Raw genomic sequence first — 17,392 nt, forward strand, 5'->3', positions numbered from 1 at the left:
CGGAAAACCGTAATAATGGACATCGAAGGTAGGTCAGCGAAACCAGTACGAAAAAACTACAGGGCGTTGTAATATATCTAGTTATCAATTTTTAAAATGCATACACCGTGACTATGCTCAGAAATAATGTTTTGAATTTAAACGGTCCATCGCACATGATTTATAGCCGCTATATAAGCTCAGAGAATCTGATATATGTCGTCTTGTGCATTCATTTATACTTTATATAGGAAATCTTTAATATGATACCCGGTAAGGTGGTAACTGGAGGTAACAATCCGAATTATTGTTATTCTCTTATTCTCTTAATAATATACAAAATGCAGAGCTTATATTATAATTTATATGTTATGGTGAAGGCGTAGTGGTGTTGTTTTTGAGACTTGTGCATCTACCATAATCGGATGATTTGGTTAAGAGGAGTAGTGAGATACGCAAAACTGTAAATTTGGTACTATTGGTTTACTAGATACTTCTAAAGTTCTATAGCCATGGCCCATAATCCAAAATATAACTAACATATTATATTATACAACAGCTGTTTATCCATATAATATATTTAGTACCTATTACTGTGTATTAGTATTAGTATCAAGAAAGTATTATACATAGCCCATTATTTAGTTTGGCACATAAACCGTAGGCTTAACATTTTTAGAAGCATGATAGTATTGGCATTTCTATTATGTTTAAGTTTGAAAGCGAATGAAAGCGATTATGTGCAACTTGAGAGTCGAGTGCTAGAAAACCACGCGCTGTTTACGCGCTAAATATCCTGTTCGTATCATTGTATATGTATTATAATAATTGTTTATGGATTTCGCTCTACTAGTTTACTCATATATTTATATTATATTTTATATACCTACTGTGAACCAAAGTTAATGCATTATGGAAAAACATATCGTAATTATACTGCTTATATACATATTATATCGTCCTATACGAGGTATATACATTATTCCATCAGTGCGAGTCAAACGAACATTATATTTTATATACTATATTATATACAATTTTAAATTGTTATACCTTATAGTGTAAGACAACTATTGGGTTATACGATTTATAAGTATACCTACAGGCTACAACCTATACTATATACGTACAAATCGTACAATATAATATTATTATTGGTATAAAACTTAGATACATATGGATATATATTGTATTTTGTATTTTATATTTATATTTCTTTTTTTTTTTTGTACTAAACCAAGGCGTATGGCGCATACAGTAGACTGAAATTCGAGTATATAGAACCAAATTTCAGCATGTATGTATTATCATGTATTTCAGTGTTCATATTATATACGTATCGTACGCACACTGAGCTACAGTATCGAATTGCACCACTATCTCATCGGAACATATATTGCAATGTGTATACGTTTTACGTATATGAGATATACAAGATCTTTGAAGTTAAAAATAATAATAATACCTATAGCGACATATATATGTTATGCCTAATAATAATATTATAATATTAATAATATTGTAACATAACGCTTAGACAATATGTCTGGAACGCGAACCGGAAAGTGTATCGTCTGTGCGTAGTGTAATCGTATAGACGCGTATTATAAGGAGATGTATATTTAATATTATGAAAATCCATGCATGGCTTGGCAACGTGATGGGATTAGCTTTGCTGACAGACCCTGAAATTTAGAGTTCATAGCTATATAAACTTTAAGCATATTGTATGTATATGACAACTACCACAACCGAAATTACTTTGTTGTAAATGTTATGTTTTTTATCTTAATCTTTGAGACAACTACGAAATATGCATATCAATTTTCAAAATATTAAATGAATATCAATTATCAGATACTGCATGTTTGTCGTCACAAGATTACTTCACTTACTCAACAAAAAACAATACTTCATTGAATAAGAAAAAAAATGTATTGGTTTTTATAATAGAACGGATAGTTATGGAATTAAACACCATCGTGAAACAAATACAGTTGTTTTATTATACCTAAATTGGAAATAACTTAATGGCTAAAATATTGTACAGGTTTAAAGAAAAAGCGAATTTAATCCATCCAACGGCCGTTGAAACTAGGGACTAATGCAACACGTGTCACCTCTCACCACGTTTCAAGCAAATGCAACAATGCAAGTACGAAAACCGGCTAGAATCTAGAGTCTAGACTATCGGTCTCCCGACCACGAGAGATGAGACGAGCAATAAAACACTTATCTCATTCGCCAACGCAGACGTGTCATCATAAACCTTGAGGACTATCATGGTCGTCGCGTTTGGTATTGTGTCTGTGTTCAAAAAATACTTACTATAAAAAGGATTTAACTAAATATTAATCATATAATTATATCCAAAAGCGTATTTTTTATTATTAAAAAATTATTATTTCTGAAACAAAAATAATAATAAGTAGTATAATGATTATACGCAGTAGTCAGTAATACACTAAAATTCATCATTTTAATATGTAGACATTAACTCTATATAGTACATTGTTATTGGTTATATTAATGGTTTATGAAATTAAAATATTAATTAGGTATACAAATAGTTAAAAAGTAAAATACACTAAAAAGTATTTTTAAAACATTTATATTACAAAAAAAAATTATATTTAACTGAGCGAATCTCAAATCAATGTTCTAAATAAGTACTACATGTCTACAACCTAACATTTAGATCTAGGTAGTTATAATTTATCTTTTAATATTTAATAATTTAATATAGTTAATGTAAAGTAAATATACAATATAGTTTGTAGCTATACAGGCATATGGTTATACGTTTGAAATACAAATGAGCTAGGTAATTTAACCCTTTCCACGAATTTACGTATTACAACTACACTCAGAAATCAGAATTACCTACATTATACTCGACAAACATGTTAAAATCAATACATAGTCTATATTATAGAACCTAATAATTAATATTATACCGCATCTTACTTTTAAGCACTAAGCGTATTATAATCTATTATTTATTTTTCCTTAAATGGTTTGTTGTTTTAGGTTGGATCTAAATAATTTATCATTAAATTGCATACTTGCGTGTACCTATATATTATTACACCATCTATTAATATCTATATTATTATTTTCATTATATAAAATGTGTACAATAATATAATCATTTTAACACCTATTTATATTTTATACTCCATAGTACATGTATTCGCAATATATGTCTATTAGTATATTGCCTATATAATAGGTATAATATAAATTATAAAAATATTATGATGTCAAAGTCCAAAGGTGTTAAGCAACCTGTACTCTGCATATTTATCTTTAACAGTTTAATTGGTATGTAAGTATGTCGTTTTATGTCGTATACACTGCATAATGTTCATACATTTTATGATCAAAATAACATGACGTAATGCAATGCAGTTTTTGTTATTAAAATAGGCAGATTGACTAATTATACTACTTTTTCTTTTGAATGAAAACATATATTTTTTATTTTTATTCCGATGCAGAATATTTTTGTAGTATTTTGATACATAAAAATCGAAATGTAGAGGATGCGAGTACATTATGAATTGTAAGTATTTAAAGTTTAGGTTAACGAAGTGAAATGGTAACATATAAGGATACCCCACAAAATATTAGTTAACTACTCCGCTCACCAAAATTTTAAATACTTATATAGGTACAACTCATACACTTATCCAAATTTTAATTTTTTTTATCTAAATACTCCGATAAATATTCTACTTCAAAATATAAAATTTTAAATGTATGTTGTCATTCAAAAAAGTAAAAAAAAAAAATTATAATAATACAAAATATTAAAAATATATATTTTTTTTTAAAATATTATTTTATTTTTATTGGAAATTAAATATAAAAAAAATATTTTCAAAATCGTTTATAGATTTTAAAATAATGAGTATTATAGTATTGATCACTTATTTAGTTAGTTCCAATAATCTATTTTTTCAATAACGACTTACATTTTCGAATAAATCATTCTGAAATAATCTACTCCAAGAAAATTAATTATGATTGGAAGTTCAAATGTTAAATTAAAAAAAAAATAAAAGGTGGTCAAGTGGGTAACGCTATGCTATATTGCTATACAGTAGGTTAGTAGGTATCGATTGCACCTTAGATGTAGAGTAGGTCACTATACTGGGTATGTTAAATTTGAATCCAATGATAAGTATCATTGTATACAAAAAATGATTCTGAACGGAGATGATTTGTCAACCTAGTATATATTTTCTTATAATGTGCGGTGAAAAGGTGGTTTATGTTTTAATGACTTGAATGCTCTAAAATTAAATCTTGTATACAGAAAATATCAATCTAAACAACTGGTGTATGTATGTATGTATGTTTCAAGTTTCTACGACTAGTAATTTTTAACTATAACAAAAATCAAAATTTGTTTGATAGTGCCTAAGTCATTATTTTACGTGTGAATTTTGGATTTTGTAAAAATGTTAACTTAAAATAGGTAACATATTTTTAAAAAATATTTTCAACATTTCAAAAAAAAAAAATACTTAGAAAAATCAAAAACTTCAGTTGTTTATAAAAAGCTCATAAAAGCCCATAAAATTTTTAAAAATTAACTGTTAACAGATATAACACTAATATAAATATTTGGTGAAAATTGCAAGTATTTACAGTGATTCGTTTTTAAGTTACAATATAAGTTACAACTTTATAAAAAAATCTATTTTTTGGAAAACTACTGGAAACTTCTTACTTTTACCAATATAAAGTACCAAGGATATTCACTTTGCCATAGGAAACCACTCCTGGATGTTGAAATTTAAGCATTGTTTTGACAAGTTGTGGTGTACACAGACACGCAAATAAAAACACACATCATTGTAAAATTAATACATTTATCACTTCGTTCAGAATCTAATAGCAAATACCTAATAATAACGTTTTAAAAGCTTTATTAGATTATTGTCAATAACGTATTCACAGTAGTTGTTTAAACTATCTAGGTAGTATGCGTTTTATTGTTCATTTATGGAATACTCATTTCGTAGAAAAAACAATTACTATTATATTTCACTGATGCCGCTATAGTTATGTAATGATCATAAAAGTAAAATATTTGATTGAAACCGAACGCGAGCTAGTTAAAAAAGTGGATTTTACGTTATTATTATATATATTTATATATTATTGTACCTACTATACGTATTAATGTCTTACCAGTTCACACAACCGATGTACATATACGTCGTTTAGCGTAGGGCAGAGTGTGCACTGTGCAGGTTGTTATTATAGAATGCGGCAGTTTTTTTTTCATTTCCGCGTGGTTTTTAACTTCGTTGGATTTATCACTCACTGTAACTATAGAAAATAATATATTATATTATTGATGTCATATCACACTAGTACAACGAATTAATAAAAATTAAAACTTTTCGTGACAAATAACAATAATGATTAAACTGAATAATTAATAACATTAAATAATGTATTTAAATATTCTACGAAATTACCTATATAGTAATAATAGACAATACTAATAGGCACTAATGTCACAATAGCACCTACCTAGGTATCAAACCTATACATTATAATATGGCTATATACAATAACTATACCCAAATTTGATTTTTAACAGCGAAAATGTCTTTAAAAAATTACTTAATTTTTTATTTTTAATACAAGAAATGTAATAGATGTTACAGGCATCAGCAATAGTTTTGAGCGTTGATCAGTAAAAATCACCAATTTTGAGACTTAATAACTCATTCTGAAATATATATTATTAAAATTTATGTTTAAGTTTATGTTCAATTCAACGTTTGTTGTATAATGTATTGGACGCACTATTGCTATTAATCTTACTATAGATCAATAAAAACGTTATCGACGTATTGAAATTATAAATAGAACGCTCAAAAATGATAAATGGTCGGAATAAAATTTCTTGATATAAAATTTAGAATTCCCAATTAAATTGCACCAAGAAATTCATAAAATGTATGTATACATATGCACAAATAAAATTAACAAAATGACCTACAATTATAAAAAAAAAATCCTCATAAAATGACAAAATAGTCAAAAATTTATAAGAAAAAGTTTTGAATTCTCTGATATATGATATTTTGTAGGTACTTGGAAAGAATTTTTTGAGACTTCCTTTAAAATAATCCATTTTGCATTTAAAATCCTCTAACTAAAATCGAACGGCTAAATAAAAAACCCATTTTGTAAGGCAACAAACGTGTAATAATTTAATACAACATTGGACATATAATATATAATATACCTATTAATATCAATATAATTTATATTATGTACATTGTACATACCTATAGGTATTGTAACTTTTAAATACAGTATACACACTATTCGCCAAAGCTGTACAAAGTATACAGATTTAAATATTTAATAATTGTGTGTTGATTGTTGTTTAACACATTTTATGTGTTTCTCATGCAGTCCCCTTGTGAATAACCTTTTTTTTTTAAATTAGATTTATAATAGGTACTTTTAAATTCAAAAGTTGGAATCATAGTGATTAGTATGAGTTATATTTATCAACGATAATAATTAGAGAAATATCTGACCATCTGTGTTTTTATCACTCCATTATCGAGGTATTGTAGATATTAAAAATAATAAAGTTATATTTTTTTTTCAATTTGTGAAAAATGTATAAATTATAAATAATTACTATCACAGAAAAAGAATACTCATTAGTCATTTTTCTCTTAGTTGGTAATGATCTATAAAAATAAAAATAAAAAATGTAAAATAAAAATTAGTTATACAGATTCGTATGTTATTGAAACATTTTAAACATATAGCTAGGAAAACATTTGACGTTCAAAAACAAATACAAAAGTCATCGACTTCCGGACCAAAGTAATGACTAATGAATAATTAATAAAAATCAGTTATTGATCATCAATGGCACAACAATAGTAATTACAAATTATACTCACACAGAATGACTTCGTCACTTTGCGGCGTATTGGATATAATTCTATTAAGTATTAGGCACCTATATATTTATATAAATATTATTATACGCAAACTGTACATTATTGATTCGAACAATTACTAGAGGAATTGGCGTGGGAACGACAAAATTAAAACGGGAGGTACAACGAGTGCAGACACAAAGTCTGCGGGATAATAATGCTCGCAATAGACGAACGTGGTATCTAATAATTAATATAGAATATAAGTCAATCTGTAAGTGGTAATTGTTAACTATTTTATATTTTCGCATTGACGATGTTGACATGTTGTATTCTATCGTAAAAACATACTCGATAATTTAGATAACTATTTAGTTATTGGTTTTAATTCGGGTATTTCGACTTTTCTAATTCAAAATGAACAATGTAACCTATACACGCTACCACATATGCTATTATTAGTTCTAATTTCGGAATAATTTCAATACAATCAAACGTTTTACTTATCTAAGCTACGTTGGTATTTCGTAAACTATTTTTCTTTTAAATGAAAATTTGAGATTCCCGTGATTTTTACTTATTCAATTGAAACATACCTAGTACCTACGTATATTTTTTATAAAATAGCCAACGTTCGTTCTCTCATCTATACTATGGCGCCAGTGCAACACGCTTCTATACGCACGCGCAAAGCATAAGTTACATAATTATTCTAACAACATGACTATTTTAATTACGTTGATGAACTTAAAGTTTAATCGATTACGAGAAATGCCCGTTGCGTAACATAAATTAATATAATATTATACACACATCGGAATCCGGTAGTCCGGCACCTATGTACATAGTAGGTATAGAGATAGAGTAGGTACACTTTGTGGGTAATCTGATTATACGCTCATGACAATATAAAACGTAAATGAACAAACAAAAATATAAATATATATTGTACATATAAAATATTATTACCTGTATAATATACATTATTATAATAATAACTATAGTAATAAATAGTAAATACCAAATAATGTAAATAGCATGACGCTCCTTTAGAGATGTCGTCTTATTGCCAGATAGGGAAACTAGATCCGAACAACACAAGGTCTCCTTTCTTTCGATAGACTATTATACAATTTATAAACCATATAAACTGTAGCACGTGATGTTGGATACTGCTGGTACTAGAATTATACATTATATTCTACCTACTGATTCTCTATTGAGCGTAAATGTTTGATGGTAGGTATGTGAAGTGTTTGTATGTAATTTGATCTCCTTAATTAATTTAATAATATTATTTTAACATTTTATATTGTTCTCATAGATTATATTCAATCTAGGCCTATAATAATAAAATTCATAAATTGTGTATGTAGCAAATGATATTATGTACAGATCAACGTTTGGGTTTTACATTTCAGTACAGTTGTATGTAGCCTTGGTACTTTGTAAGTAGGTAAATAATATACTTAAGTCTAAAATGTATAAGTAATAATTTTGAGTTTGAACCGACCAATAAATTATAATATTGGAATATCGGAGAGTCAAACATTTACTTTTGCAACTGTACCTATATATTATTAATAAATTGGATAAATCAGCACCCCATTGTATATAATACCAAAACCTCCAACAGTCCAACCCCATACATCTGATACTTAATTACTTAATAACTAAACGATCATACGTAATAAACATAGGTAGGTAAACAGACATAATGAAATAAGAAGTTAAATATTCTAATAACTAATGTTAACTACCTATGTAAAAAGATAATTGTCAAATGTAAGCCAATGGCCACCGCTGCCGAGGATTAATTTAATAATAATAAATAATAATAAAAAAATGAAATATGAAATTCGTTCGTTTTCTAATTGATAAAATGTATTGTCTGACTTACAATTATAAAATCATTAATTTCTTTGAAAAACAGATACGCGTGCCTATGTCCTAAGTCCTAGGTAATAAAATCAAAATCAAATATTATCTATGTGAGTTACGACATTTTTCTGACTAATGAGTCTTAACGTGTAAAAACGAATAAATTATTATACAATTTCGAATATATTCTCATACAGCATCGTTTTGTTAAGTTGTTTTATATTTTTCACGAATTAAATTCTAATCTACTGGGACCACTACCTACACTATGCCATTTAGTATGTTGCTTGAATCGTGTCACGTCAATAAATTGTAATAAATCATTTAATAATAATTTAATTACTTTATTATAGGCACACGCACACGCACCTGTTTCATAACACCAATGACGAATAAAAGAGCCATTTTATATTTATTTAAATTTAAAATAGTAACATTAGTACGTTATGTAATGCAATTGGTAATCGGGCAAGAAGTCCGGATTTAGTTTTTATGGACAAAAAGTCCAAAATTACCAAATATTTTATTAAATTTTCATTTATTATTAGTAATAATAGGTATCTAGATATATGTATTTATCTAGATCTATATAATAATGGTGGTAATAATATTGATTATCGCTTGTAGGTATAATCTTATGGTAGATAATATGTAGGCATACAGCCCTGCAGTAAACATCATCGCAATAGCCAATATATAATATATAGTACAAACATATTTAAATTTTAAAATAGAAATTAATTTTATTGAATATTTTATACTTTGTAATTCTTTGTCCGGCTATAAAAACTGTATTCGGACTTTTTGACCAACTTTTTTTAAAACGGACTTTTTGTCCTCGAACTTTTCGTCCGCAATTCCTTGATAGATATTATACATAACTACAAGTCATTCTAATATAAATTTCTGTAAATCCGAAATCGATTATTATAATTTATTATTAGGTAGGTAGTAGGTACCTAAGGTTAGGTACCTACTTGATTAATTGCGAAATGCAAATATTCTTTTGAGTAAAGTCTATAGTTATACATAAGTTTTATACACAATATATTTTTCGTTCTATTGGAATTCATATCTAATGACTAATGAGTAATAATTAATGGTTATTTTTATTATTATTTTGATTACCTTACCTATTCTAAGTTATACTTCATTTTTGTTTATTAATTATTGATTTCTATTAAATTTATAATAATAATTAATGACTAACTTTTATTATGAAACATTTGTTTAAAAATTACTTAACTACATGAGAAATGAAACAAACATAAACCAAATTTAAATAAACAGTTTACCAGCTAGTGTTGATTTAGAAAGAAACTATAAAACTGTATTAGTATCATTTTTCTGTAGGTAAATTACAATTTTAAAAAATTAAACGCTTCTAAATCCTATTTTATTTATATATTTTTTAAATTATTTAATAAATTATATTAAGGGAATTATTAAAACATTCTTATTATTTCAATGTAATGAGTAATTAAAAAACAATATGTCAACACGTATTTCGTATGCCAATGCTAAAGAGAAAACGATAACAGTGTCCAGTCTCCACCAATTTCATATTATACCTATAATTAACCACTATTACCAGGGTATACCTATGTGTATACCTTTTGAATGAGTATTAGGACGTATACCACGGTTACAATGACCTCGTCTGTGTGGACATTTTTTGGCGCATATATAAAAAAAAACTAAATATTCCGAATATTCGATTAAATTAGCAAGGTTTTATTTGGATTTTAATGATTTTAAAAACATTTTGAAGGCCACTCGTTTTTTAAGGAGTTTAGTATAGACAATTGTAACAAATTAGTATAATTTATAAGTAAACTTATAACTTGTTAACATTTTCAGTAATCCTAATACAATGTAGATAAATTTAACCTATATCGTGGTTCCCACTATAACATTATAAATTGTTGTTTAATTTTAACAACTGTTCGGCACGGAAAGAAAACCACACTTTGACTATGGTTAAACCTATTGAAGACGATAGAATTTAAAATAAATTGATTTGTCCATTAGTAATGCATTAGATTAAGTTGAATTTATTCATGCCAAAAAACAAATTGTATTTATCATATAATATTATTTACTTATTAACTTAGCTTAGGTATTATATTTAATTTAACTTGTATGTCAATAATATTGTGCTGTAAGAAAGTATTAATTTTTTCATAATATAGAAGCTGAAATTAGTCTTAATATTTTAAACATTTTATAGGGAATGCAAGTGTTTTAAGAATCTAAAATTCATATTTTTTGAATGATAATAAAATAACAAAAATCATTTACAGATGATCTTTATGATGCATTTTATTATACAATATTGTCAAAATGAATTTCAATCATTCATAAAAAAATATGAGGTTTCTGGCTTTATACAAAATTTGTTTTCTTTAATTTCCAATACTAAAAAATTATGATATTTCTGTTCATATATACATATAGAATATAGAATATATATAGAAATCAGAAATGGTTCAATTAAACAATAAATAAATAATATTTTTACAAAAACTAACATCTAAAACTCAATATATTTAATTAAAAATAAAAAATAATAAACTTATAATTATATACTGAGTGTTATTGTATTAACATCGCTCAAATACTTTATACATATCAGGTAAACTAGCTATTTGCAAAAGTGTGCCATCTTCTAAAAAATGTTTTGGAGGCTGAAATGATTTCCGTAAAGATGGATATAAGACATGTTCTAAACTCCAAGCCCAATTTCTATCTGGTGCAGCATCCTAAAAAATTTCAAATTTCAAAATATTTTTTTTATTTATAATTAAAGACCAGATTCCTGTGCAATTGCATCTTTTTATGGCTTCTAAATCCTACAGAAACAAGGTACAAATCCAAATCAACAGTTGTAGATTAATTAAAAGAAAGTTTTATTCTGCATAAAATTGCACATTTTTTTGAGTTTATGCACAAAATTGCATATTTTATATTTATAGTATTATTCCTTACTGATATATCATCATTGTCACCACATTGTTGTTTCCATGGATGCAATATATAAAATCTAGCTGTTTCACGACAAAAACTATGGAAACATTGCTTTTCGCTGGACCAATCAACTTCGCTAGCTAAACGTAATAAGTATAATGGTAGTCCATCTAAATCTGGAAGAAATCCCTCTAAAAATGATAAATATTTTTATTACTTTATCTTTATTCAACATAGCCACTGCCCACTATACAAACCTAACAATAGAGGTATGGACAAAATATTAGCATCAGTGTCAATTTCAATAGAAAAATAGTCATTTAACATTAAAGCTCTAGATACTATTATCTCGGTAGCATCATGAGCTAATTCTTCTTTCGGCTTATCTTCACTTCCTTGATATCCAGATTCTGATAGTTCCAATGCAATCATTATCAACTCATAAATAGATAATGCGTTCTATGGAGTAAAGACATATTATTATATCATAGACACTTATAGTTATAACTCTTATATATTAAATTAGAACTACAACTTACTGAAAATTTTATGACACCGAAATTACCAAATTCGTACATCATAATTTGATAAAACATTTCTTGCCTAAAAATCAAAATAACATCAATATATAAATATATGGTACTGGTCTATAATCACCCTGTTATAGACAACAAATATTTTCCAAAAGTTGGTAATTATACAATAATATTCAAGATGTAGTTATCATCGCAGAATAGAATAAAGTAATAATATTTTATATGATCATGATCAAGTTAACCAAAAGTAAAAATGTAAAATTGTGTGGACCCTATTTCTGAAGCTCAATCCCAAAATATGAAAAAAATATTGCATGATTCAATAAAAGAAAAAAATTATATTGTAGTACTACTCAAAATTTCCTTGAATCCTATTTAGTTGAATATATGAAGTGGCCAAAGCTTAGTGAAAGGATCAATTCGAATAAATTGTTTTGTGAATTACAATTTACAGATATTTGTTTACTTCTATTGTAATATCATATTAATTAATTTACTATAATTCTAAATAAAATAATATAATTTTTTTTAAGTATTTATCATTTTCTTTTGGTTGAAATTTTTAATAATTAATTAAAAATAAATATTTTATTTGAACAATATAATATACAACAGTATTGAGATGGGAAAATAAAATTTTTGTGTGCTATGGCAGGGTTCGCTAAATAATCGATCTTCAAGAAATATATGTAGGTCGATCACTAAAAAAAATGAATTTTACCATTATCTATTGATTGTATGATAAATAAAAATTTTTTCACTTAGTTTTGTGTACTATTATGATAAAAACAATAAATAATTATTCTTTGTAGACCTTTATTTTTTACTCATTAACCTAAATGTTGATCACCAGGAACTTAAAATTTCTAATGTAGCTCACTTATTTAAAAAGTTAGGTAACCGCTGTGCTATAGCAGGGATATAACAAAAAAAATAAATAAAAATAAGACCATACATGACATAATACCATTAATAAAACCTATATTTTAAAATTTAAACTTACAGCACATTATTAGAATTACAAATGTATAGGTTTGTATCGTGTTGAAATAATGACCAAGTAGGTGAAGCTGCGCCAACATACTTGTGATTCTGAAAAATTGTCTGCAAGGTTTCACTACAGCAGTTTTCAATTTCTTTGCGTAAAGATAATACACTAGTAAGCTTTATTTCCCGTCTAATTCATTGATAATTATTTATATTAAAAACATTAAGATGTTATTTAGTATATTAAAAATTATTAAATAAAATGCTTGTACTAACCGGGTAATTACATCGTTGGTCTTTGATTTAGGTAACATTAACGTGCTATTACTACTGTTACTTGTGTTTAAGAATTTATCAATTTTCTGTTCAGAGCAATCTGTTCTTACCATTTTATTTTGTGAAACATTTGTGGAATTCGTATTATTTAATTTTTCACTTTCTTTAATTTCTAATTTTTCCTTAGATTTATCTATTAATGTATCACATGACATTGGCAATCTTGTCTTAAAAATAAATTTAAAATGTATATTTTTATGTTTGTACAAAGAATTATTGTAGATAGATGTATAAAATAAGATAATATGCATTTACCTGAGTATAGAATGTTCTTGATGTATTAGAACCAGAAAGTTTATCTTGAATTGCATCAACAACCTTATCAATAATTTTATCCTCGTGTAAAAAATGAACTTCATGTTTAGTAGGATGCACATTTACATCAACATTCATTGGATCCAAGTTTAAGCTCAAGTATATGAATGGATGCGATCCCTTCGCTAAATAAATGCTGTATACTTGATCCACAGCTTTTCTCAATCCTAATAACAAAAAAAAAATATAAAGACTTAAGGAATAAAATAAAATAATATATTATACAATCATAGACGCAAATAGGGGAGACTAGGGAGCTTAACCTTCCCCCTCCAAAAAAAAAGAAATATTCAGACAAAACTTATTAATAAATCAATAAGTTATTAAAATACAAAATTTGTTATATAGCCTCCCCAAGACAAAAACTAAAATTGCGCTTATGTATATATTATTAGATTTACCTTGGGAATCAACTAAACGATCATTTATAAACAATATAAAAATCTGTTTTTTAGCTGAAAAATTTGGATTTGACACATATCCTTTAATTTTAACTTTAAGAACATTACAATAATCATTTACTTCTAACAAAGCTCTGAAAAAAATTAAATATAACACTAAGTCTTTTAAAAAACTTAATGAAACTCAATATCGAAAGTAATTATGTATTACTACCTAGAGATTGTTGAACCATAAATAGCTTGAATATTATCAATATGAGTAGAACCTTGATTTGTTTTTACTTCGGTCAATAATTCCCCTTGTTTTTTTACTGTAAATCCAACCATTGGATTGTGTATAGCATATCGACTCACCTTTAAACATTATTTTTGAACAATTATTACACTTATTACCTATGTACAAAATTTATAGATGTTTGGTAATACTTAAAAATTACTAATTATTTATATTTAATATTTAATAATATATAAAGTAGTTATTAAGAATGATATATTTTTATAATTCATTTGAAATATTATATGCTTATGAAATAAGTTAAGATGGAATAAAAATTAATACTAAGTAGACAAAATAAAATTAAAATTATAGTATTAATAAGATTTCTTGCTTACTACTTCAACAACTTTTAAATGTTCTTCATTAAAACTTTTCATTGATTTTTTCCTTGTAGCGATATTATGGAATAAATCTTCAACAGTGATTATGGTTCCAACATTACCAGCACAAGATTTAGGTGGAGCTTTTAATTTACCATCTTTGTACAATGCTCTATAAGATTATAAATATTTTGTCGTAGTATTAAAAAATAAAACCATTGTATTTATGAATTATTTATAATTATTACTTATAGGCACAAAGGGCTCCATTGGTTTTTGTAGTAATTGTCAAATGAGCGACATGACTTATGCTAGCCAATGCTTCACCTCTAAATCCATAAGTAGATATTTTAGTCAAATCTTCAAATTGTTGTAATTTACTAGTAGTGAACCGTTCACATACAATACCTAAATCCTCAGTACGAATACCAGTGCCGTTGTCTTGTATCTAAAAAACAGAACAAGTTTTTATTTAAACAAAACAAATAATTTGTAAAAATAAAATATAGTAATAACAGTACTTACCTGAAGTAATTTTAAACCTCCGTTTTTCAATGTAACTTGAATGTTTGTAGATTTAGCATCCAGGCTGAAAACAAAAGTAGGTACAAGTTATGAACTGATACAATCTAATATAAACTAAAGTGAATACAAAAAAATTATTTTTAACTATACTAAAAAAAGTTATAACTTTATAACTTATAAAACAGATGTAAATTATTAACATATTCACGTAAAAGATACTAGGTACTTTTTCATACCTACAATACATTTGCTAATAATAAAAAGCGCACAAAAAAAAAAATTAAATTCAAGAAAATATTTTAAAACATATACATAGCATAAGAGTCATAAGACTAATATACATACCTGTTTTCTAAAAGTTCCTTTAAAGCATTAGCTGGCCTTTGAATTACTTCCCCAGCAGCAATTCTGTTTACTACGTCTTCTGCTAATTTTCTGACAATTGGTACCTGTTGATCCATTGTCTGTGGTATTATAACTAAATCATAGAGTAGTACTACTCTATGAACTAAATACACACATATAAACAATGTTGATATATAATAATGAATATATTACTAGTTTAATATCTAATAAATATAAGTATTTATGATCGAGTCAATGATGTTATGGTAAAAAAAAAAATTGTAACTTGTTTTATTTAACAATATGGATTTTCATGTGACATTTACTTATTTCTATCAGACAAAATTCGTTTTAAAAAAATAAAAACTCATATAACATGTTTTAAGGAAATTCAAAAATTCAAAATACCGAATATAATAGGTATATACGATATACCCAACGACCATAAAACTATAAAAGTTATCCATAGATGAAAGTTGTGATATTACTAATCACAACTCTTATCAGTTATCAATGTTATCACAATCACAATGCTCAATCATAGATAATATATATTTTTTAATATATTTTAGCATGGCTAAAAAATAAATCCTTTTTCTAGGGCTAAATGCAAGGTGGATATATTATCCAGCTTAACTAAATGTTTCATTTGTCATTATTCATTAGGCTCTATGTATAGTAGTCATTATAGAATATTATGAAGTTTAAACTTTTTTCATAGCAAACACCTTTTGAACTTATTAATTGTATATTTAGGTAGGTCGTAGGTATAGATACTTTAACATGACTATATAGGTAATAAATAATGAATCATAAATCATATTTTATATTTCATTCGAATTCAAAAAAATCAAAAAGAATGTACATTTATAGTAAAGAACGTATAATATGTGGTAAAACCACGATCTATCTTAAGCCGTGGTACAAACAAATTATTCGTTTATCAAAAAAAAATGTCATAGCAATATGGATTAGAAAAATCTGGCGTTATTATGGCAATGGAGGAAGAACGGCTGATCTTCAAATATGAAATTTTTAAATTGAATCTTTTAAGTTGGAAATCAAAGGATTTTTTTAATTAGGTAGGTACTTATGGTGATAAAATATAAAAAAAATAAAAAACACACATCATAATTCATTATATTATAATTATGATGACCAGACATAGGTACTTATTTTATAAGGACAGTACTGTTTTTTGGTAACATCCCACTAGGCAAAAAGAGTTCCAGAACATTCCAACAACATAGGTATTAATGTAACAAAAAAACGTTCTAAGCGAAATGTTTTAGTTCCATTTCAGAACTGTATGGAAGTAACTTAATTTTGAATTATGGCCAAACAACAATACATAAATGTTAAATGATTAACATTCTTGTAACGTCCGATAAAATCGGTACAAGAACAATGTATTAAAGTATAAAAAAAAAACGTTTTATAAAAATACTTTAGTATCGATTTAGAACTGTAACAAAGTAACTTAAATTTTAATTGTATCAGAAAATCGATACATTATTGTTAAATTTGAAACATTTTTGAAAGTTCTGATAGAAACGTTATATGAACAATATTTTAAAACAAATAAGTAAGA

General features: G+C 26.1%; 1 protein-coding gene across 1 annotated transcript; it reads right to left on the reverse strand.

Moving 5' to 3' along the window:
* Positions 1 to 11,319: 11,319 nt before the first annotated feature.
* Positions 11,320 to 16,225, reverse strand: LOC114121889 (DNA mismatch repair protein Mlh1). The gene is made up of 13 exons (XM_027984386.2): positions 15,802 to 16,225; positions 15,457 to 15,520; positions 15,180 to 15,379; positions 14,947 to 15,103; positions 14,549 to 14,688; positions 14,335 to 14,468; positions 13,874 to 14,100; positions 13,559 to 13,785; positions 13,299 to 13,472; positions 12,299 to 12,362; positions 12,017 to 12,218; positions 11,781 to 11,950; positions 11,320 to 11,554 (listed from the first exon to the last, which is right to left on the reverse strand). Exons 1-13 carry the CDS (start codon positions 15,915 to 15,917, stop codon positions 11,396 to 11,398), a joined length of 2,034 nt encoding a protein of 677 aa, XP_027840187.1. The 5' UTR covers positions 15,918 to 16,225; the 3' UTR covers positions 11,320 to 11,395.
* Positions 16,226 to 17,392: the final 1,167 nt, after the last annotated feature.

This window comes from Aphis gossypii, chromosome 2 (assembly GCF_020184175.1).
Source record: "Aphis gossypii isolate Hap1 chromosome 2, ASM2018417v2, whole genome shotgun sequence".
Classification (NCBI taxonomy): domain Eukaryota; kingdom Metazoa; phylum Arthropoda; class Insecta; order Hemiptera; family Aphididae; genus Aphis; species Aphis gossypii.